Source organism: Cheilinus undulatus, linkage group 12 (assembly GCF_018320785.1).
Source record: "Cheilinus undulatus linkage group 12, ASM1832078v1, whole genome shotgun sequence".
In the NCBI taxonomy this organism is placed as follows: Eukaryota; Metazoa; Chordata; class Actinopteri; order Labriformes; family Labridae; genus Cheilinus; species Cheilinus undulatus.
Window position 1 is genome coordinate 190,606 of NC_054876.1, and position 21,010 is coordinate 211,615.

At 48.9% G+C, this 21,010-nt stretch overlaps 2 protein-coding genes across 3 annotated transcripts in view; one reads left to right on the forward strand and one right to left on the reverse strand.

Moving 5' to 3' along the window:
* Positions 1 to 3,495, forward strand: part of amot (angiomotin) — a 66,217-nt gene extending 62,722 nt beyond the window's left edge. For both annotated transcript variants that reach the window (XM_041801917.1, XM_041801918.1), the window contains 2 exons: positions 2,548 to 2,802; positions 3,235 to 3,495. In XM_041801917.1, the coding sequence (XP_041657851.1) occupies positions 2,548 to 2,802; positions 3,235 to 3,368 (389 nt within the window). In that variant the 3' untranslated portion in view covers positions 3,369 to 3,495. The remainder of the gene's footprint in view (positions 1 to 2,547; positions 2,803 to 3,234) is intronic.
* A 1,449-nt stretch (positions 3,496 to 4,944) lies between these two features.
* Positions 4,945 to 7,460, reverse strand: LOC121519170 (putative per-hexamer repeat protein 5). The gene is made up of 2 exons (XM_041801993.1): positions 7,448 to 7,460; positions 4,945 to 6,968 (listed from the first exon to the last, which is right to left on the reverse strand). The coding sequence occupies exons 1-2, from the start codon at positions 7,458 to 7,460 to the stop codon at positions 4,945 to 4,947; spliced, it is 2,037 nt and encodes a 678-aa protein (XP_041657927.1).
* Between the last annotated feature and the right edge of the window lie 13,550 nt (positions 7,461 to 21,010).

A 21,010-nucleotide genomic window follows, 5' to 3' on the forward strand; every position in this document is an offset into this window, starting at 1 on the left:
GGAAGGGATCAGCTGTAGAGGGGTCTGGATAAGGGATCAGCTGTAGGGGGGTCTGGGGAAGGGATCAGCTGTAGGGGGGTCAGGGTAAGGATCAGCTGTAGGAGAAGTCTGTAAGGGATCAGATGTAGGGCGAGTCTGGATCAGGGATCAGCTGTAGGGGTCTTGGAAGGGATCAGCTGTAGGGGGGTCTGGGGAAGGGATCAGCTGTAGGGGGTCAGGTAAGGGATCAGCTGTAGGGGTCTGGGGAAGGGATCAGCTGTAGGGGGGTCAGGGTAAGGGATCAGCTGTAGGGGGGTCTGGGGAAAGGATCAGCTGTAGGGGGGTCAGGGTAAGGGATCAGCTGTAGGGGGGTCTGGGTAAGGGATCAGCTGTAGGGGGGTCTGGGTAAGGAATCAGCTGTAGGGGGGTCTGGGGAAAGGATCAGAAGTAGGGGGTCAGGTAAGGGATCAGCTGTAGGGGGTCTGGGTAAGGGATCAGCTGTAGGGGGGTCTGGATAAGGGATCAGCTGTAGGGGGGTCTGGGGAAGGGATCAGCTGTAGGGGGGTCAGGGTAAGGGATCAGCTGTAGGGGGGTCTGGGTAAGGGATCAGCTGTAGGGGGGTCTGGGGAAGGGATCAGCTGTAGGGGGGTCTGGGGAAGGGATCAGCTGTAGGGGGGTCAGGGTAAGGGATCAGCTGTAGGAGAAGTCTGTAAGGGATCAGCTGTAGGGCGAGTCTGGATCAGGGATCAGCTGTAGGGGGGTCTTGGAAGGGATCAGCTGTAGGGGGGTCAGGGTGAGGGATCAGCTGTAGGGGGGTCTGGGTACGGGATCAGCTGGAGGGGGGGCCGAGGAAAGGATCAGCTGTAGGGGGTCAGGGTAAGGGATCAGCTGTAGGGGTCTGGGAAAGGATCAGCTGTAGGGGTCAGGGTAAGGGATCAGCTGTAGGGGTCTGGGAAAGGATCAGCTGTAGGGGTCAGGGTAAGGGATCAGCTGTAGGGGTCTGGGAAAGGATCAGCTGTAGGGGGCCAGGGTAAGGGATCAGCTGTAGGGGTCTGGATAAGGGATCAGCTGTAGGGGGGTCTGGGGAAGGGATCAGCTGTAGGGGGGTCAGGGTAAGGGATCAGCTGTAGGGGGGTCAGGGTAAGGGATCAGATGAAGGGGGGTCTGGGGCAGGGATCAGCTGTAGGGGGGTCGGGGGAAGGGATCAGCTGTAGGGGGGTCAGGGTAAGGGATCAGCTGTAGGAGAAGTCTGTAAGGGATCAGCTGTAGGGCGAGTCTGGATCAGGGATCAGCTGTAGGGGGGTCTTGGAAGGGATCAGCTGTAGGGGGGTCAGGGTGAGGGATCAGCTGTAGGGGGGTCAGGGTAAGGGATCAGCTGTAGGGGTCTGGGGAAAGGATCAGCTGTAGGGGTCAGGGTGAGGGATCAGCTGTAGGGGGGTCAGGGTAAGGGATCAGCTGTGGGGGGGTCTGGGGAAAGGATCAGCTGTAGAGGGGTCGGGGTAAGGGATCAGCTGTAGGGGGGTCTGGGGAAAGGATCAGCTGTAGGGGGGTCAGGGTAAGGGATCAGCTGTAGGGGGGTCAGGGTAAGGGATCAGCTGTAGGGGGGTCTGGGGAAGGGATCAGCTGTAGGGGGGTCTGGGGAAGGGATCAGCTGTAGGGGGGGCTGGGTAAGCGAGCAGCTGTAGGGGGCCTGGGGAAGGGATCAGCTGTAGGGGCCTGGGGAAGGGATCAGCTGTAGGGGGGTCAGGGTAAGGGATCAGCTGTAGGGGGGACAGGGTAAGGGATCAGCTGTAGGGGTCTGGGAAGGGATCAGCTGTAGGGGTCAGGTGAGGATCAGCTGTAGGGGGGTCAGGGTGAGGGATCAGCTGTAGGGGGGTCAGGGTAAGGGATCAGCTGTAGGGGGGTCAGGGTAAGGGATCAGCTGGAGGGGGGTCTGGGGAAGGTATCAGCTGTAGGGGGGTCTGGGCAAGGGATCAGCTTGAGGGGGGTCAGGGTAAGGGATCAGCTGTAGGGGGGGCTGGGGAAGGGATCAGCTGTAGGGGTCTGGGTAAGGGATCAGCTGTAGGGGCCTGGGTAAGGGATCAGCTGTCGGGGGGTCTGGGGAAGGGATCAGCTGTAGGGGGTCAGGGTGAGGATCAGCTGTAGGGGTCAGGTAAGGGTCAGCTGTAGGGGGTCTGGGGAAGGGATCAGCTGTAGGGGGGTCAGGGTGAGGGATCAGCTGTAGGGGTCAGGTAAGGGATCAGCTGTAGGGGGGTCAGGGTAAGGGATCAGCTGTAGGGGGGTCTGGGGAAGGGATCAGCTGTAGGGGGGTCTGGGGAAGGGATCAGCTGTAGGGGGGTCTGGGTAAGGGATCAGCTGTAGGGGGGTCTGGGGAAGGGATCAGCTGTAGGGGGGTCTGGATAAGGGATCAGCTGTAGGGGGGTCTGGGGAAGGGATCAGCTGTAGGGGGTCTGGGTAAGGGATCGTGGTGGGGGAGTCTGAATAAGGGTTTTAAAGGAGGGGGTTAAGGTCAAGGGGTTCTACTGTCTCTCTTCATCACTATATGGTTTTCTACTTTGTGTTTTTCAGGGGTTCTTCTTGGTCCAGAGTTCCGTACGGAATCTCTCAGGACAGAGTCTATTTCCTCGTCCCCCTCCCCAGTGCTCCCCTCCACCCCGATGACGGCGGGACACTCAAAGACGGGCAGCAGGGACAGCTGCACGCAGACCGAGAAGGGCCAAGGGCAGGAGAGCAGTAAAGCCAGCACCCCAGCCCTACAGAGCATGACCCTGCCAGCACGCCTGTCCAGCCCTAGTCCAGTCTACATTCCAGACCGCCTTGTAGGTCAGTACGCACTCTCTGTCAGTTGGAGGGTACCTGACCCACACAAGTGGTGAGGGTTATAGACTCCCATTAGGCAGATGTCACACAAGTACAGGTGTAGTTCAGTTTCCATGTAGACTGAAGTTCAGTTCCAGTTAGAGCTGGACCTTCCAGTATACTAGCAGAGGGGAATCACTATTAATACAAGTATGGAGAACTCAGCCTCAGATGATGGTGAATGGTCCAATTTCAGTCGTCATTGTTGGCCATGATCCAGGTGACCTTGGAGAAGACATGATAACTTTACAGCTAATAAAAACAAAAGCTAGAACCATAATGCAGGCAGTAAAAAGATAAAAACGGCAACAGAACTTCCCCCTTAATCAAACATGGAAGTTCACAGAGAAAATCCACTGATCAGACTAACTGGCCTCGGGTCTTTTCTGCCTGCAGACGTTCCAGTGTTTCACAGCAGCACCCTGGAGAGGAGGCTCCCTGTGCAGTCCCACCCACAGCCCCAAGCCCCACCTCCAGCCCCCACCACCCAACAGGATGTGGACAATGACATGGTTGAGATCCTCATCTAAGCCATGAACAGCCCCAAACTCTCACCCTAACCCTAACCCTGACCCTGTGGATGGATGGATGGATGGATGATGGATGATGGATGGATGGATGGATGGATGGATGATGGATGGATGATGGATGGATGGATGATGGATGGATGGATGGATGGATGATGGATGGATGATGGATGATGGATGATGGATGGATGGATGATGGATGGATGGATGGATGGATGGATGGATGGATGGATGGATGATGGATGATGGATGGATGGATGATGGATGGATGGATGGATGGATGGATGATGGATGGATGGATGATGGATGGATGGATGATGGATGGATGGATGGATGATGGATGATGGATGGATGGATGATGGATGGATGGATGGATGGATGATGGATGGATGGATGGATGGATGATGGATGGATGGGTGGTTGGATGGATGGGTGGATGGATGATGGATGGATAGATGGATGGATGGATGATGGGTTGATGGATGATGGATGGATGGATGATGGATGGATGGATGGATGGGTGGTTGGATGGATGGGTGGATGGGTGGGTGGCAGCTCATTTTATCAGACAGACATCTGACAGTTTACATTTCATCGGCTCTCTTTGTGTCATTCCTTCACTCTTCTTCCTCGACTCAGAGAGGAGAAGCTGGAAACAAGAGAGTGGCGCCTCCTTCTGTTTGATCTCAGCTGTGCAGGTTTCTAAGATTTGAGGAATACTAAGGAAATGTGACTGCAAAAGTTCACAGCCTCATATTTACTTCCTGACCCACTTTTAGATGGACGTGGATCATGTGACAGAGCGGACAGAGCTGAAACCAAAACCTCCCAGTTTACATTGAACACATCCAGTCCTAGGTGAAGGATTCTGTCTGCCCCTTTATGACTGAGGAGGCACTGCACTCCTCTCTAAACTGAACCATCATCATCATCACTCTTAGGTTAACGACCACACTGTGGAACGCAGCATTGTTCAGCACATTCATAAATGTTTGCATGGTTTAGCATGTAGCATTCATTTAAACACGAAGCAGACCAAGACTTTAAACTGGCCGCTGTTCCTCGTGCTGGCGATCCTCAGTGTTCCTGAAAGATTGTCAGCTTCATCGGACCAAATGTTCCTGCTCTCCTCTTACATTAATTGCACTACTAATGCCATGTGTTTGTATTTGACATGTTACTTTGTATTCATTATTGTATTTATGTGTATTTTCAGATGTAGTCAGAAATGGCACTAACTGTGTTAATCATGTTTTACATCGTGTTTGTGAGCTAAAGGCCTGGGGATATTTCAGCAGTAGTTCAAAGGTCAGCCTCAGAGGCCCTCATACATACCCAGCTACCATCACAGGGGTGCTGGTTTTAGTGACAGAGACCTGTAAACAGGAGGAAGGCTTCCATGTGATCCTTCAGTCATAACGCCACACCCTGTCAGGAAGACGTCACAGATGAGTCCAGACCTGCCCCTCATGAAGGCCGAGTCCAGACCTGCTCCTCATGAAGGCCGAGTCCAGACCTGCTCCTCATGAAGGCCGAGTCCGGACCTGCTCCTCATGAAGGCCGAGTCCAGACCTGCTCCTCATGAAGGCCAAGTCCACATGCAGGCAGGTGGTGTGTAAAACCAGAGCTGTGTCTCTGCAGTGACCTCTGCAGTGACCTCTGCAGTGACCTCTCCAGTGACCTCTGCAGTGACCTCTGCAGTGGTCTCTGCAGTGGTCTCTGCAGTGACCTCTGCAGTGGTCTCTGCAGTGGTCTCTGCAGTGACCTCTCCAGTGACCTCTGCAGTGACCTCTCCAGTGACCTCTGCAGTGGCCTCTGCAGTGGTCTCTGCAGTGACCTCTCCAGTGACCGCTGCAGTGACCTCTGCAGTGACCTCTCCAGTGACCGCTGCAGTGACCTCTCCAGTGACCTCTGCAGTGGCCTCTGCAGTGGTCTCTGCAGTGACCTCTCCAGTGACCGCTGCAGTGACCTCTCCAGTGACCTCTGCAGTGGTCTCTGCAGTGACCTCTGCAGTGGTCTCTGCAGTGACCTCTGCAGTGACCTCTCCAGTGACCTCTGCAGTGACCTCTGCAGTGGTCTCTGCAGTGACCTCTGCAGTGACCTCTCCAGTGACCTCTGCAGTGACCTCTGCAGTGGTCTCTGCAGTGGTCTCTGCAGTGGTCTCTGCAGTGGTCTCTGCAGTGACCTCTCCAGTGACCTCTGCAGTGGTCTCTGCAGTGGTCTCTGCAGTGACCTCTCCAGTGACCTCTGCAGTGACCTCTCCAGTGACCTCTGCAGTGGCCTCTGCAGTGGTCTCTGCAGTGACCTCTCCAGTGACCGCTGCAGTGACCTCTCCAGTGACCTCTCCAGTGACCTCTGCAGTGGCCTCTGCAGTGACCTCTCCAGTGACCTCTGCAGTGACCTCTGCAGTGGTCTCTGCAGTGGTCTCTGCAGTGACCTCTGCAGTGACCTCTCCAGTGACCTCTGCAGTGACCTCTGCAGTGGTCTCTGCAGTGGTCTCTGCAGTGACCGCTGCAGTGACCTCTCCAGTGACCTCTGCAGTGGTCTCTGCAGTGACCTCTGCAGTGGTCTCTGCAGTGACCTCTGCAGTGACCTCTCCAGTGACCTCTGCAGTGGTCTCTGCAGTGGTCTCTGCAGTGACCTCTGCAGTGACCTCTCCAGTGACCTCTGCAGTGACCTCTGCAGTGGTCTCTGCAGTGGTCTCTGCAGTGACCTCTGCAGTGGTCTCTGCAGTGGTCTCTGCAGTGACCTCTCCAGTGACCTCTGCAGTGGTCTCTGCAGTGGTCTCTGCAGTGACCTCTCCAGTGACCTCTGCAGTGACCTCTCCAGTGACCTCTGCAGTGGCCTCTGCAGTGGTCTCTGCAGTGACCTCTCCAGTGACCGCTGCAGTGACCTCTCCAGTGACCTCTCCAGTGACCTCTGCAGTGGCCTCTGCAGTGGTCTCTGCAGTGACCTCTCCAGTGACCGCTGCAGTGACCTCTCCAGTGACCTCTGCAGTGGTCTCTGCAGTGACCTCTCCAGTGACCTCTGCAGTGACCTCTGCAGTGGTCTCTGCAGTGACCTCTGCAGTGACCTCTCCAGTGACCTCTGCAGTGACCTCTGCAGTGACCTCTGCAGTGGTCTCTGCAGTGGTCTCTGCAGTGACCTCTGCAGTGGTCTCTGCAGTGGTCTCTGCAGTGACCTCTCCAGTGACCTCTGCAGTGGTCTCTGCAGTGGTCTCTGCAGTGACCTCTCCAGTGACCTCTGCAGTGACCTCTCCAGTGACCTCTGCAGTGGCCTCTGCAGTGGTCTCTGCAGTGACCTCTCCAGTGACCGCTGCAGTGACCTCTGCAGTGACCTCTCCAGTGACCGCTGCAGTGACCTCTCCAGTGACCTCTCCAGTGACCTCTGCAGTGGCCTCTGCAGTGGTCTCTGCAGTGACCTCTCCAGTGACCGCTGCAGTGACCTCTCCAGTGACCTCTGCAGTGGTCTCTGCAGTGACCTCTCCAGTGACCGCTGCAGTGACCTCTCCAGTGACCTCTGCAGTGGCCTCTGCAGTGGTCTCTGCAGTGACCTCTCCAGTGACCGCTGCAGTGACCTCTCCAGTGACCTCTGCAGTGGCCTCTGATTTTCAGAACGACCCACCTGAGTGTGGACTTGGCCAAAGTTTCAGTAGCAGGCTCTGATAGCTCAGCAGGACTTTACTACTGCAGAGTGGGCTGTTGTTGACTTCTTCACTGTATGAATTCTAGACCAAAGGTTACAGAATGGATTGGTACTCATCCCTGTAAACAAATGTCTGAATGTGTAAAACCATTGTAAGATATGCAGGCTTGACCCCCCCACCCCCACCCCCAGAACCTTTTTCATTAATCTACAAAGGGAAATTAAATTTTTCCACTTTGTTCAGACAAGCTCAGACATAGATGTTGAAATACTGTACATATGCACAAACAGGATCCTCTGGACCTGATAGAGAGCTGTTAGAGCGGCAGGTGCTCTGCTCTGCCGGGGGTTTGGCGCCTTGTTTAAGAGCACTGATGCACTAGAACTAGGGATCCTCCAGTTCCCATCCCAGGTCCTTCCAGACAGCACTGCTGTACGTGACGGTGCCATTTTTGACTCCCTCGTTTCAGGACACTGGCCCACACATCAAAAATCAAACCATGAAGTTTAATCCAGTGTTTCACTCTTGTCATGAGTGCTGTGGTTGTGTTGGGGAGGGGGGTCATGTGGTTAGATGTTAAACTTAAAGCCTTAAATTCATGCTAACTGAAAACCAAAAATACTGGACCAAAGAAGCTGGAGATGGTCAGCTACATTGTGTTGAATCCCTGCTCACAGACCCACAGTAACTGTTGTCAGGAACGTGAATTTTTCTGAAGCAAAGACTCGGTCAGCTGTTCTCTACCAGAAGGACTTGAGAATGAATCGAGGTTCCCTGCCACATAGCATGGACTGTTGAGTTGTTTTTCCTGTCCCTCTTCTCTTCAGCTGTCAATATGAGTCTGATTCAGCTCCAGGTTCCTGCCCTTTCCCTCAGCACTGGAGTGATGTTAAATACTGCCACTGCTGAGCTCATGGTGGCCAGACTGATATGATCAGGGTCTGTGGATACGACTGTAAGACATGCTCATCTCTAAAGCATGTGTTAACATCCATAGTTTGATAGAGACCTGCCTTCAAGCAGAGTGTCTTTACTCAGAGAACCAGGTTTCACTTCAAAGGTCAGATATTTTACCCTTTAAGACTAGTTTATATCAGTCTCAGAGGTCCCTAAAGCATGCCTGTTAAGGTTTGTGTCTGTAAAAACACTCCAGTATTGATTTCTGCATGTCTAAACCTCCTGTGTTTCAGCCCTGCTCAGAACCAGCTGTTTCTGTGTCTGTGGCTTTAATTGTTAATGAGCTGTCTGACTCCACCCCTGACTCCGCCCCTCCCAGACAGGCTTGATGGATGCTCCTCTCAGCTGGCAGCTGGGGACTTTTCTTCCAAGTGGGAAGGGCCAACCGAACCTGGAGGCGGGGGCTGACACCCAGTATGACATCATCCTATGTTGAGTTCCAGTGTTCACACTAAAGCCTAGTTTTAAAATGTAAGTGAACCCCCAGCTCAGAGCTGACTCCGCCCACTTCAGTAATTTAAAAAATGCACAGAAAGTGAGCAGTTTGGTGCTGAGGGGATGGAGGGGGAAAAGGACGGGGTATTCCAGATGAGGTGGGAGTGACAGTGACTCTCCTTGCCAGAGAGTCCTGCAGCACTGCTGCCTCAGAGTGATCTTTAGAGGTGGAGGATTTTTCCCCTCCAGAGTCCCTGAAGCACGCCATTGGAGCTAATTAAAAGCCATAAAACGCAGATTTTTATCAGTTTGGTTCAAACGTCAGAAATAACAGCAGCACTGATGTGTTTGATCATAGTTCAGTCAGATACTCCAGTGTTCAGCTTTTCTTTAAGTTGTGTTATTGTTTGTTTACACTGAAGAAAAGTACGGCCCCTCCTGACTGGAAGAGTTTAGCTTCCCTCGGCCAATCAGAGGTCATCATTTTTAACAGACTAACAGCTTAAAGAAATGTTCATAAACGGCATGAGTCCTTAAACAGCTGAGTGTGAAGGTTCAGTCCTAACTCAAGCCTGCAGCTGTATTCTGATGACATCAGGTAGTGAAACTATAATTTAACTCTACCTTATCAGACAGATGGCATTCCTCCAATCAAGGAAAACTAAAGCTAACCAGAAAACACTGACACCAAACAGCCGCTGAAACCCTCTGAAGTAATCCACCTTTCACCAACACCATCACCGTGACCACCTTAGGACTACGCCTCTGTGGAGCTGTAGTCTTGGAGCCATCCTAAATGCTAGGAGAGCATAAACAGCATCAGCAATGAGAAGTAGGCTATGACCAAGTCAGTTGGTGAGACCAGACCAGGTCTTTATGACCAGATCAGGTCTTTATGATCAGATCAGGTCTTAATGATCAGATCAGGTCTTAATGATCAGATCAGGTCTTAATGATTAGATCAGGTCTTAATGATCAGATCAGGTCTTTATGGTCAGATCAGGTCTTAATGATCACATCAGGTCTTAATGATCAGATCAGGTCTTAATGATCAGATCAGGTCTTAATGATCAGATCAGGTCTTAATGATTAGATCAGGTCTTAATGATCACATCAGGTCTTTATGGTCAGATCAGGTCTTAATGATCACATCAGGTCTTAATGACCAGATCAGGTCTTAATGATCAGATCAGGTCTTGATGACCAGATCAGGTCCTTATGATCAGATCAGGTCTTTATGATCAGATCAGGTCTTAATGATCAGATCAGGTCTTTATGATCAGATCAGGTCTTAATGATCAGATCAGGTCTTTATGATCAGATCAGGTCTTTATGATCAGATCAGGTCTTAATGATCAGATCAGGTCTTAATGATCAGATCAGGTCTTTATGATCAGATCAGGTCTTAATGATCAGATCAGGTCTTAATGATTAGATCTGGTCCTTATGATCAGATCAGGTCCTTATGATCAGATCAGGTCTTTATGATCACATCAGGTCTAAATGATCAGATCAGGTCTTAATGATCATATCAGGTCTTAATGATCACATCAGGTCTTTATGGTCAGATCAGGTCTTAATGATCACATCAGGTCTTAATGACCAGATCAGGTCTAAATGATCGGATTAGGTCTTTATGATCAGATCAGGTCTAAATGATCAGATCAGGTCTTAATGATCATGGGTCTTAATGATCACATCAGGTCTTAATGACCAGATCAGGTCCTTATGATCAGATCAGGTCTTTATGATCAGATCAGGTCTTAATGATCAGATCAGGTCCTTATGATCAGATCAGGTATTAATGATCAGATCAGGCCTTAATGACCAGATCAGGTCCTTATGATAAGATCAGGTCTTTATGATCAGATCAGGTCTTAATGACCAGATCAGGTCTTTATGGTCAGATCAGGTCTTTATTGTCAGATTAGGTCTTTATGGTAAGATCAGGTCTTTATAGTTGGATCAGGTCTTAATGACCAGATCAGGTCTTTATGGTCAGGTCTTTATGGTCAGATCAGGTCTTTATGGTCAGATCAGGTCTTTATGGTCAGGTCGGGTCTTTATGATCAGATTAGGTCTTTATGGTCAGGTCTTTATGGTCAGATCAGGTCTTTATGGTCAGATCGTGTCTTTATGGTCGGATCAGGTCTGTATGGTCAGATCGGGTCTTTATGGTCAGGTTGGGTCTTTATGGTCAGATCAGGTCTTTATGGTCAGCTCTTTATGGTCAGATCAGGTCTTTATGGTCAGATCGTGTCTTTATGGTCGGATCAGGTCTGTATGGTCAGATCGGGTCTTTATGGTCAGATCGGGTCTTTATGGTTGGATCGGGTCTTTATGGTCAGATCGGGTCTTTATGGCCAGATCGGGTCTTTATGGTCGGATCGGGTCTTTATGGTCAGATCAGGTCTTTATGGTCAGATCGGGTCTTTATGGTTGGATCAGGTCTTTATGGTCAGATCGGGTTTGATGAGGTTCTCTCAGGCTGAATATGAGGCAGGATTTGCTGAAGATCTGATGTGTCCACAGTTCCTGTGTTTAGAAACTGAACTTTACCTTCATGCCTGACAGCAGAAACTCTTTCAGAGGAAATCCTGTTAGGGGTCTGTTTTCACCAAGCTGTGTATCCAAATGTGTCCTGTCAGTGTGGAGCTCATCATCAGTGCCTGATCCTGAATGTATAAACGGTCCCCCATCATGTGACTAGCACCAGTTTGTGAGTCCTTTATGTGAAGCTGAAAACATTAGAAAGGAGGAGATGACATGTTTACTGGCTGTACACATTTCCCATTCTATTATGTGTTTATCATTGTGTCATTGCTGTACAATCCTCATTTTCTCATGAATAATCTGTTCATCTCATTCATCGTCTCTTTTCTGTTATGAAGTCTGTTCATGTTCTGACAAACTCCCAAAAACTCTGAATGTTTGAGAAACAGTGATGTCTCTTTTCCTCTCAGACTTTTGTTGAATAAATGACAGTTAAGACTCTTTCAGTGTTCACTCTCATCAGTTTAACACTCACACAGTGAAGAGAAAAGCACCAGAGGATGATCTTTCAGCTCTTTATTTGTCCCTCCTTCTTTAACTCAGAAACAGTCACAGCACATAAGACAGAAGCCGTCGTTAAAAGAGACGTCCTAGATCACATGATCAGGACAGCTGATCCTAGGCCTGTCCACATATTTATATCAAACATGAATCTATGAGTCTGCCTTACATTCACACGCTTCCATTACCATTTACAGGCCATCAGTGAAGCCCAAACTGGGGCACACATAGATATGTGTGACTGCTGGGAATCAAACCCACAGTCTTCCGACTGTTAGACAACCCACTCTACCACTGAGCCACAGTGTGACTCCTGATGACTGTCCCAGTCTCAACATGATCCAACCCTGAACAGAATCCCCACAGCAGCTGTAAACCAGAGTTGGTGAAGAACACCTGATGGAGCAATCAGGGCTTCATTAGTGTCAGCGGGTCTGTTTGAGCTGGAACATAAAACCCCTGAACTGTGAGGGCTTTGTTGAGCGTTAGTTTGACTGCATGTTAGGAATCAGAGATCGCTGGCCTTCACAAACAAGAACAGGACACAAAGACAGCAGAGGCCCTGAATGTTCTAGAGATGCCGCTGGAAGCAGAGTTCACAGGTTCAGAGTTCCAGGAACAGTGGTTCCACGACCTGGATGGAGCAGAAGAAGGAAGCTAGCGATGGCTGCTACCAGACATCTGAGAAAAACCCTCGAGTGACTGCAGAAGACCTCCAGCAGAACCTGGTGATAGCAGGGACTGAGGTTTCAGTGAGTCCAGTAAGGAGTACTGAACATAGACCTTTTCCATGCCAGACTTCAAGACCTACACCCCTACTGACCCAAAAGACCAAGAAAAGTCAGCTCCAGTCTGCTCACAGTCATAGAAATAAGCCTCAGAGGCTTGGGGATTCTGGTCTGAGGAGCCATGAAACTAAACTGGAACTTGTTGTCCCGATGGATCAGCGGACTGTCTGGAGGAAGAAGAACGAAGCAGACGCTGAGAAGAACACTGAGCCCACAGTTCAGCGTGGCGGTGGCTCGCTGATGCTCTGGGGCTGCTCTGCATCCTCTGGAAACCTGCGGCGTGTGGAAGGACGGATGGATTCATGGAAGGATCAGGAAATGCTAGGAGGAAACGTCAGGCTGTCTGTAACGAAAGTCAAGCTTGGGAATTATTGGACCTTCCAACAGGACCATGATCCCAAGCAGACCTCAGATTCCACCAAGGCTTGGCTGCAGAAGAAGTCCTGGAACGGTCTCCTATGGCCATCACAATCACCTGACTGGAACCCCAGAGAAAATCTCTGGTGGGATTTGAAGAAGGGGGCTGCAGCATGCAGACTGTAGATTATGACTGAACTGGAGGTTTGCACATGAGGAATGGACTAAAATTCCTCAGGAACGCTGCCAGAAGCTGGAGTCTGGGTATGCATCTCTCATAGAAGGTAAAGGTGCTCTATAAGGACTGAAGATGCTGACATGAAGGGGTTGAATCATTCTGAGACTGGAGAAGTTCTTATTAGTTACATTTTCAGGTGGATTTGGGTAAACCACTAGAAGCTTTCGCTGTGTTGAGCTATTTCAGTTCCTTTGTTTGATTTGTTCGTTACAGACAGCAGGAAGTCTGAAAATGTTCACAATAAAGCAGATTTTACAGCGGGGGATGAATCATTCTGACTGCAGCTGTAGACGGTTTGACTAAAGACGTTCTGGCCTGGATTTGGTTGATCTATTAGTTTTTTATGTTTACATCTTTGTTAAATGTTCTGCTAACCCTCGTAAATAAGATTCTTGCTTGTCAGATTAAATAAATTTAATACTGATATCATGGTTGCAGCAGTTTAACAGTTTTTTAAAATAAAAATTATTTATTTTGATACTTGAATCCTTATTTTCGTCTAATACATTTCTGTTTGAATTTTTGCTGAACTACATTTAGGCTTCTTACCTACACCCAGGTTTATGGTACAACACATCCTGATACTAGAAAAGCACTCACTGAGGAAACAGACCAATCAGCAGTCAGAAAGGTCAGCTTCCTCTTTGGGGGTGGGGGGTCTTTGGGTAAGTTTGATATAGTTCTAATTATTGCTGTTCTTTCAAAAGAATGGCCAAGATACTAAACTAGGATATTTAAAAATACCTGTCACACTTAAAACTCTGAGCTGATGAGATTACACTGGGGAAAAATCCTTAAAGCTCTGAATACACTTGTGCAGATGGTTTGGCATGGTAAATATGAATACAGTAGACTTAAGTTCAAACAAATCCCAAAATCTGATGCCCTATTACCACAGGATCAGTATGACCCAGGAACCTCTGGACGTCTGTGGTTTGATTTCAGTACGAAGTGACTATGTCTATCATTTAAGGGTCAGGGTTAGGGTCAAATTTCCAGAGCAAACTACCGAGCATATTTCATTTCATACAAAACACAATTTATAGTTTGAAATGTGTCATTCAATGTGAACTGCATGGAAAACTTAACTGCAAAGCTGCAGCTAAGGATGGACTTATACTGGGATAAATGGAAATCTGTCATAGACTATTGAACACTATAAATGTCTTGTAAAGATGTTGTGCAATGAGGTGGGGTGAATGCGAACATTTACTGTACAATAATAGCCCCTTCCCCTCCTTCCCTCTTTGGTGCTCTGACTCTGCTAGTTGGTCTTTTTTGTCTTTTTTTTTTATGATTTTTTTATGATTAAGTCTGGTTGTAAAACACTAGTACATTTTCTGTAAAACTTGTTTATGATCTGCTGTGTACGAGACTTTGTGTCAAGGAACATGTTTTGATAAATGTAAAAAAAAAAATGTGTCATTCAACATTCGGTAATGTGACAACAACAGAGTTCAGAAAAATATCCACAGGACTAACTACATAAAAACTGTGAAAAGTCACAAGAGAGGTTCAAATTTAGCACCTGTAGAATATGAAGTGCCCAACATTCCATCCTTTTTGTATGAACTTTAGAATTAAAACCCGATGTTTTCATGTCAGGAAGCAGCCTTTTGTTTTCCTTCAGAAACATCTACAAATGTGAGAACATTAGACTTATCCTTTAAGAATGCACCACACCAAACACTGACGTCAGGGGTCATTCATGAATCAGACGTCCACAGATAGTACTTATCCCACCAAACAGTGTTTCTGACGATGGATCAACCCTGAAAATGCTCTTTATACAGATTACCTGGATGCATCACAATGGTGCATTACTGTCAGAGACGTTGGTATGCAGGTGTAACCACACATGATCATGTGAGTGACAGTCAGATGTGTTCATCTTGTTCCTGAGTCTTACATTCGTGTCTCTCGTGCTGATGGTTCATGGTTCACGTCTCTGTGCTGATGGTTCACGTCTCTGTGCTGATGGTTCACGTCTCTGTGCTGATGGTTCACGTCTCTGTGCTGATGGTTCACGTCTCTGTGCCGATGGTTCACGTCTCTGTGCTGATGGTTCACGTCTCTGTGCTGATGGTTCACGTCTCTGTGCTGATGGTTCATGTCTCTGTGCTGATGGTTCATGGTTCACGTCTCTGTGCTGATGGTTCATGTCTCTGTGCTGATGGTTCACGTCTCTGTGCTGATGGTTCACGTCTCTGTGCTGATGGTTCACGTCTCTGTGCTGATGGTTCAGGTCTCTGTGCTGATGGTTCACGTCTCTGTGCTGATGGTTCACGTCTCTGTGCTGATGGTTCACGTCTCTGTGCTGATGGTTCACGTCTCTGTGCTGATGGTTCACGTCTCTGTGCTGATGGTTCACGTCTCTGTGCTGATGGTTCACGTCTCTGTGCTGATGGTTCACGTCTCTGTGCTGATGGTTCATGTCTCTGTGCTGATGGTTCATGTCTCTGTGCTGATGGTTCATGTCTCTGTGCTGATGGTTCACGTCTCTGTGCTGATGGTTCACGTCTCTGTGCTGATGGTTCATGTCTCTGTGCTGATGGTTCACGTCTCTGTGCTGATGGTTCATGTCTCTGTGCTGATGGTTCATGGTTCATGTCTCTGTGCTGATGGTTCATGTCTCTGTGCTGATGGTTCATGTCTCTGTGCTGATGGTTCATGGTTCATGTCTCTGTGCTGATGGTTCATGTCTCTGTGCTGATGGTTCATGGTTCACGTCTCTGTGCTGATGGTTCATGTCTCTGTGCTGATGGTTCATGGTTCACGTCTCTGTGCTGATGGTTCATGTCTCTGTGCTGATGGTTCACGTCTCTGTGCTGATGGTTCACGTCTCTGTGCTGATGGTTCACGTCTCTGTGCTGATGGTTCATGTCTCTGTGCTGATGGTTCATGGTTCACATCTCTGTGCTGATAGTTCATGTCTCTGTGCTGATGGTTCATGGTTCACGTCTCTGTGCTGATGGTTCACGTCTCTGTGCTGATGGTTCACGTCTCTGTGCTGATGGTTCACGTCTCTGTGCTGATGGTTCACGTCTCTGTGCTGATGGTTCATGTCTCTGTGCTGATGGTTCACGTCTCTGTGCTGATGGTTCACGTCTCTGTGCTGATGGTTCATGTCTCTGTGCTGATGGTTCATGGTTCATGTCTCTGTGCTGATGGTTCATGTCTCTGTGCTGATGGTTCACGTCTCTGTGCTGATGGTTCATGTCTCTGTGCTGATGGTTCATGTCTCTGTGCTGATGGTTCATGTCTCTGTGCTGATGGTTCATGTCTCTGTGCTGATGGTTCATGGTTCACGTCTCTGTGCTGATGGTTCACGTCTCTGTGCTGATGGTTCATGTCTCTGTGCTGATGGTTCACGTCTCTGTGCTGATGGTTCACGTCTCTGTGCTGATGGTTCACGTCTCTGTGCTGATGGTTCATGTCTCTGTGCTGATGGTTCATGTCTCTGTGCTGATGGTTCATGGTTCACGTCTCTGTGCTGATGGTTCATGTCTCTGTGCTGATGGTTCACGTCTCTGTGCTGATGGTTCACGTCTCTGTGCTGATGGTTCACGTCTCTGTGCTGATGGTTCATGGTTCACATCTCTGTGCTGATAGTTCATGTCTCTGTGCTGATGGTTCATGGTTCACGTCTCTGTGCTGATGGTTCACGTCTCTGTGCTGATGGTTCACGTCTCTGTGCTGATGGTTCACGTCTCTGTGCTGATGGTTCACGTCTCTGTGCTGATGGTTCACGTCTCTGTGCTGATGGTTCATGTCTCTGTGCTGATGGTTCATGGTTCATGTCTCTGTGCTGATGGTTCATGGTTCATGTCTCTGTGCTGATGGTTCATGTCTCTGTGCTGATGGTTCACGTCTCTGTGCTGATGGTTCATGTCTCTGTGCTGATGGTTCATGTCTCTGTGCTGATGGTTCATGTCTCTGTGCTGATGGTTCACGTCTCTGTGCTGATGGTTCATGTCTCTGTGCTGATGGTTCATGGTTCACGTCTCTGTGCTGATGGTTCACGTCTCTGTGCTGATGGTTCACGTCTCTGTGCTGATGGTTCACGTCTCTGTGCTGATGGTTCATGGTTCATGTCTCTGTGCTGATGGTTCATGTCTCTGTGCTGATGGTTCATGTCTCTGTGCTGATGGTTCATGTCTCTGTGCTGATGGTTCACGTCTCTGTGCTGATGGTTCATGTCTCTGTGCTGATGGTTCATGTCTCTGTGCTGATGGTTCATGTCTCTGTGCTGATGGTTCACGTCTCTGTGCTGATGGTTCATGTCTCTGTGCTGATGGTTCACGTCTCTGTGCTGATGGTTCACGTCTCTGTGCTGATGGTTCATGGTTCACGTCTCTGTGCTGATGGTTCATGTCTCTGTGCTGATGGTTCATGGTTCATGTCTCTGTGCTGATGGTTCATGTCTCTGTGCTGATGGTTCACGTCTCTGTGCTGATGGTTCATGGTTCACATCTCTGTGCTGATGGTTCATGTCTCTGTGCTGATGGTTCATGGTTCACGTCTCTGTGCTGATGGTTCACGTCTCTGTGCTGATGGTTCACGTCTCTGTGCTGATGGTTCACGTCTCTGTGCTGATGGTTCACGTCTCTGTGCTGATGGTTCATGTCTCTGTGCTGATGGTTCATGGTTCACGTCTCTGTGCTGATGGTTCACGTCTCTGTGCTGATGGTTCACGTCTCTGTGCTGATGGTTCACGTCTCTGTGCTGATGGTTCATGTCTCTGTGCTGATGGTTCATGTCTCTGTGCTGATGGTTCATGTCTCTGTGCTGATGGTTCACGTCTCTGTGCTGATGGTTCACGTCTCTGTGCTGATGGTTCACGTCTCTGTGCTGATGGTTCACGTCTCTGTGCTGATGGTTCACGTCTCTGTGCTGATGGTTCATGTCTCTGTGCTGATGGTTCACGTCTCTGTGCTGATGGTTCATGTCTCTGTGCTGATGGTTCATGTCTCTGTGCTGATGGTTCATGTCTCTGTGCTGATGGTTCATGGTTCACGTCTCTGTGCTGATGGTTCACGTCTCTGTGCTGATGGTTCATGTCTCTGTGCTGATGGTTCATGGTTCACGTCTCTGTGCTGATGGTTCACGTCTCTGTGCTGATGGTTCACGTCTCTGTGCTGATGGTTCACGTCTCTGTGCTGATGGTTCATGGTTCATGTCTCTGTGCTGATGGTTCATGTCTCTGTGCTGATGGTTCATGTCTCTGTGCTGATGGTTCATGTCTCTGTGCTGATGGTTCACGTCTCTGTGCTGATGGTTCACGTCTCTGTGCTGATGGTTCATGTCTCTGTGCTGATGGTTCACGTCTCTGTGCTGATGGTTCACGTCTCTGTGCTGATGGTTCATGTCTCTGTGCTGATGGTTCACGTCTCTGTGCTGATGGTTCATGTCTCTGTGCTGATGGTTCATGTCTCTGTGCTGATGGTTCATGGTTCATGTCTCTGTGCTGATGGTTCATGTCTCTGTGCTGATGGTTCACGTCTCTGTGCTGATGGTTCATGTCTCTGTGCTGATGGTTCATGGTTCACGTCTCTGTGCTGATGGTTCACGTCTCTGTGCTGATGGTTCACGTCTCTGTGCTGATGGTTCATGTCTCTGTGCTGATGGTTCATGTCTCTGTGCTGATGGTTCATGTCTCTGTGCTGATGGTTCATGTCTCTGTGCTGATGGTTCATGTCTCTGTGCTGATGGTTCACGTCTCTGTGCTGATGGTTCACTCTGTGCTGATGGTTCATGTCTCTGTGCTGATGGTTCATGTCTCTGTGCTGATGGTTCACGTCTCTGTGCTGATGGTTCATGTCTCTGTGCTGATGGTTCATGTCTCTGTGCTGATGGTTCATGTCTCTGTGCTGATGGTTCATGTCTCTGTGCTGATGGTTCACGTCTCTGTGCTGATGGTTCACGTCTCTGTGCTGATGGTTCATGGTTCATGTCTCTGTGCTGATGGTTCATGTCTCTGTGCTGATGGTTCATGTCTCTGTGCTGATGGTTCACGTCTCTGTGCTGATGGTTCACGTCTCTGTGCTGATGGTTCACGTCTCTGTGCTGATGGTTCATGTCTCTGTGCTGATGGTTCATGTCTCTGTGCTGATGGTTCACGTCTCTGTGCTGATGGTTCTCTGTCTCTGATGGCTGATGGTTCATGGTCTCTGTGCTGATGGTTCATGGTCCTCTGTCTCTGATGCTGATGGTTCATGGTTCATGTCTCTGTGCTGATGGTTCATGTCTCTGTGCTGATGGTTCATGTCATGTCTCTGCGTCTCTGTGATGATGGTTCATGTCTCTGTGCTGATGGTTCATGTCTCTGTGCTGATGGTTCACGCCCTGTGCTGATGGTTCATGTCACTGTCCTCTGTCTGATGGTTCATTGGTTCACGCCTCTGTGCTGATGGTTCACGCCTCTGTGATGGTTCACGCCTCTGTGCTGATGGTTCATGGTTCACGCCTCTGTGCTGATGATGTTCATCCTTTAGATGGCCACTGTCCTCTGTGGTTGATGATGGTCATCTGTGCTGATGGTTCATGTCTCTGTGCTGATGGTTCATGTCTCTGTGCTGATGGTTCATGTCTCTGTGCTGATGGTCTCCTGTGCTGATGGTTCACGCCTCTGTGCTGATGGTTCATCCTGTGCTGATGGTTCATGTCTCTGTGCTGATGGTTCATGTCTCTGTGCTGATGGTTCATGTCTCTGTGCTGATGGTTCATCCTGATGGTTCGTCTCTGTGCTGATGATGTCATCTCTGTGGCTGATGGTTCACTGTCCTCTGTCTGATGATGTCTCTGTGCTGATGGTTCATGTCTCTGTGCTGATGGTTCATGTCATCTGTGCTGATGGTTCACGTCCTCTGTGCTGATGGTTCATGGTTTCACGTCTCTGTGCTGATGGTCATCCTGTGCTGATGGTTCATGTCTCTGTGCTGATGGTTCATCCTTTGATGTCTGTGCTGATGGTTCATGTCTGTGCTGATGGTTCATGTCTGTGCTGATGAAGCTGATGGTTGCTGTTTGTGTTGTTCGTTCATGGACACGTGCATGGGAAGAAAGGAAGGAAGAAAGAAAGGAAGGAAGAACTGGAGGAAGGAAAAAAAGGAAGTAAGGAAGGAAGAACTGGAGGACGGAAAAAAGGAAGGAAGGAAGAAAGGAAGGAAGAAAGAAAGGAAGGAAGAACTGGAGGAAGGAAAAAAGGAAGGAAGGAAGGAAGGAAGGAAGGAAAGAAGGAAGAAAGGAAGGAAGAAAGAAAGGAAGGAAGAAAGAACTGGAGGAAGGAAAAAAAGGAAGGAAGGAAGGGAGGAAGGAAGGAAGAAAGGAAGGAAGAAAGAAAGGAAGGAAGAACTGGAGGAAGGAAAAAAGGAAGTAAGGAAGGAAGAACTGGAGGACGGAAAAAAAGGAAGGAAGGAAGGGAGGAAGGAAGGAAGAAAGGAAGGAAGAAAGAAAGGAAGGAAGAACTGGAGGAAGGAAAAAAGGAAGGAAGGAAGGAAGGAAAGAAGAAAGGAAGGAAGAAAGGACTGGAGGACGGAAAAAAAGGAAGGAAGGAAGGAAGAACTGGAGGAAGGAAAAAAAGGAAGAAAGGAAGGAAGAAAGAAATGGAGGAAGGAAAAAAAGGAAGGAAGGAAGGGAGGAAGGAAGGAAGAAAGGAAGGAAGAAAGAAAGGAAGGAAGAACTGGAGGAAGGAAAAAAGGAAGGAAGGAAGGAAGAACTGGAGGACGGAAAAAAGGAAGGAAGGAAGAAAGAAAGGAAGGAAGAACTGGAGGAAGGAAAAAAGGAAGGAAGGAAGGAAGGAAGGAAGGAAAGAAGAAAGAAAGGAAGGAAGAACTGGAGGAAGGAAAAAAAGGAAGGAAGGAAGGAAGAACTGGAGGAAGGAAAAAAAAGAAGGAAGGAAGGAAGGAAGGAAGGAAGGAAGAAAGGAAGGAAGAACTGGAGGAAGGAAAAAAGGAAGGAAGGAAGGAAGGAAGAAAGGAAGGAAGAAAGAAAGGAAGGAAGAACTGGAGGAAGGAAAAAAGGAAGGAAGGAAAAAAATGGAAGGAAGGAAGGAAGGAAGGAAGGAAAGAAGAAAGAAAGGAAGGAAGAACTGGAGGACGGAAGAAAAGGAAGGAAGGAAGGAAGAAAGGAAGAAAGAAATGGAGGAAGGAAAAAAAGGAAGGGATGAAGG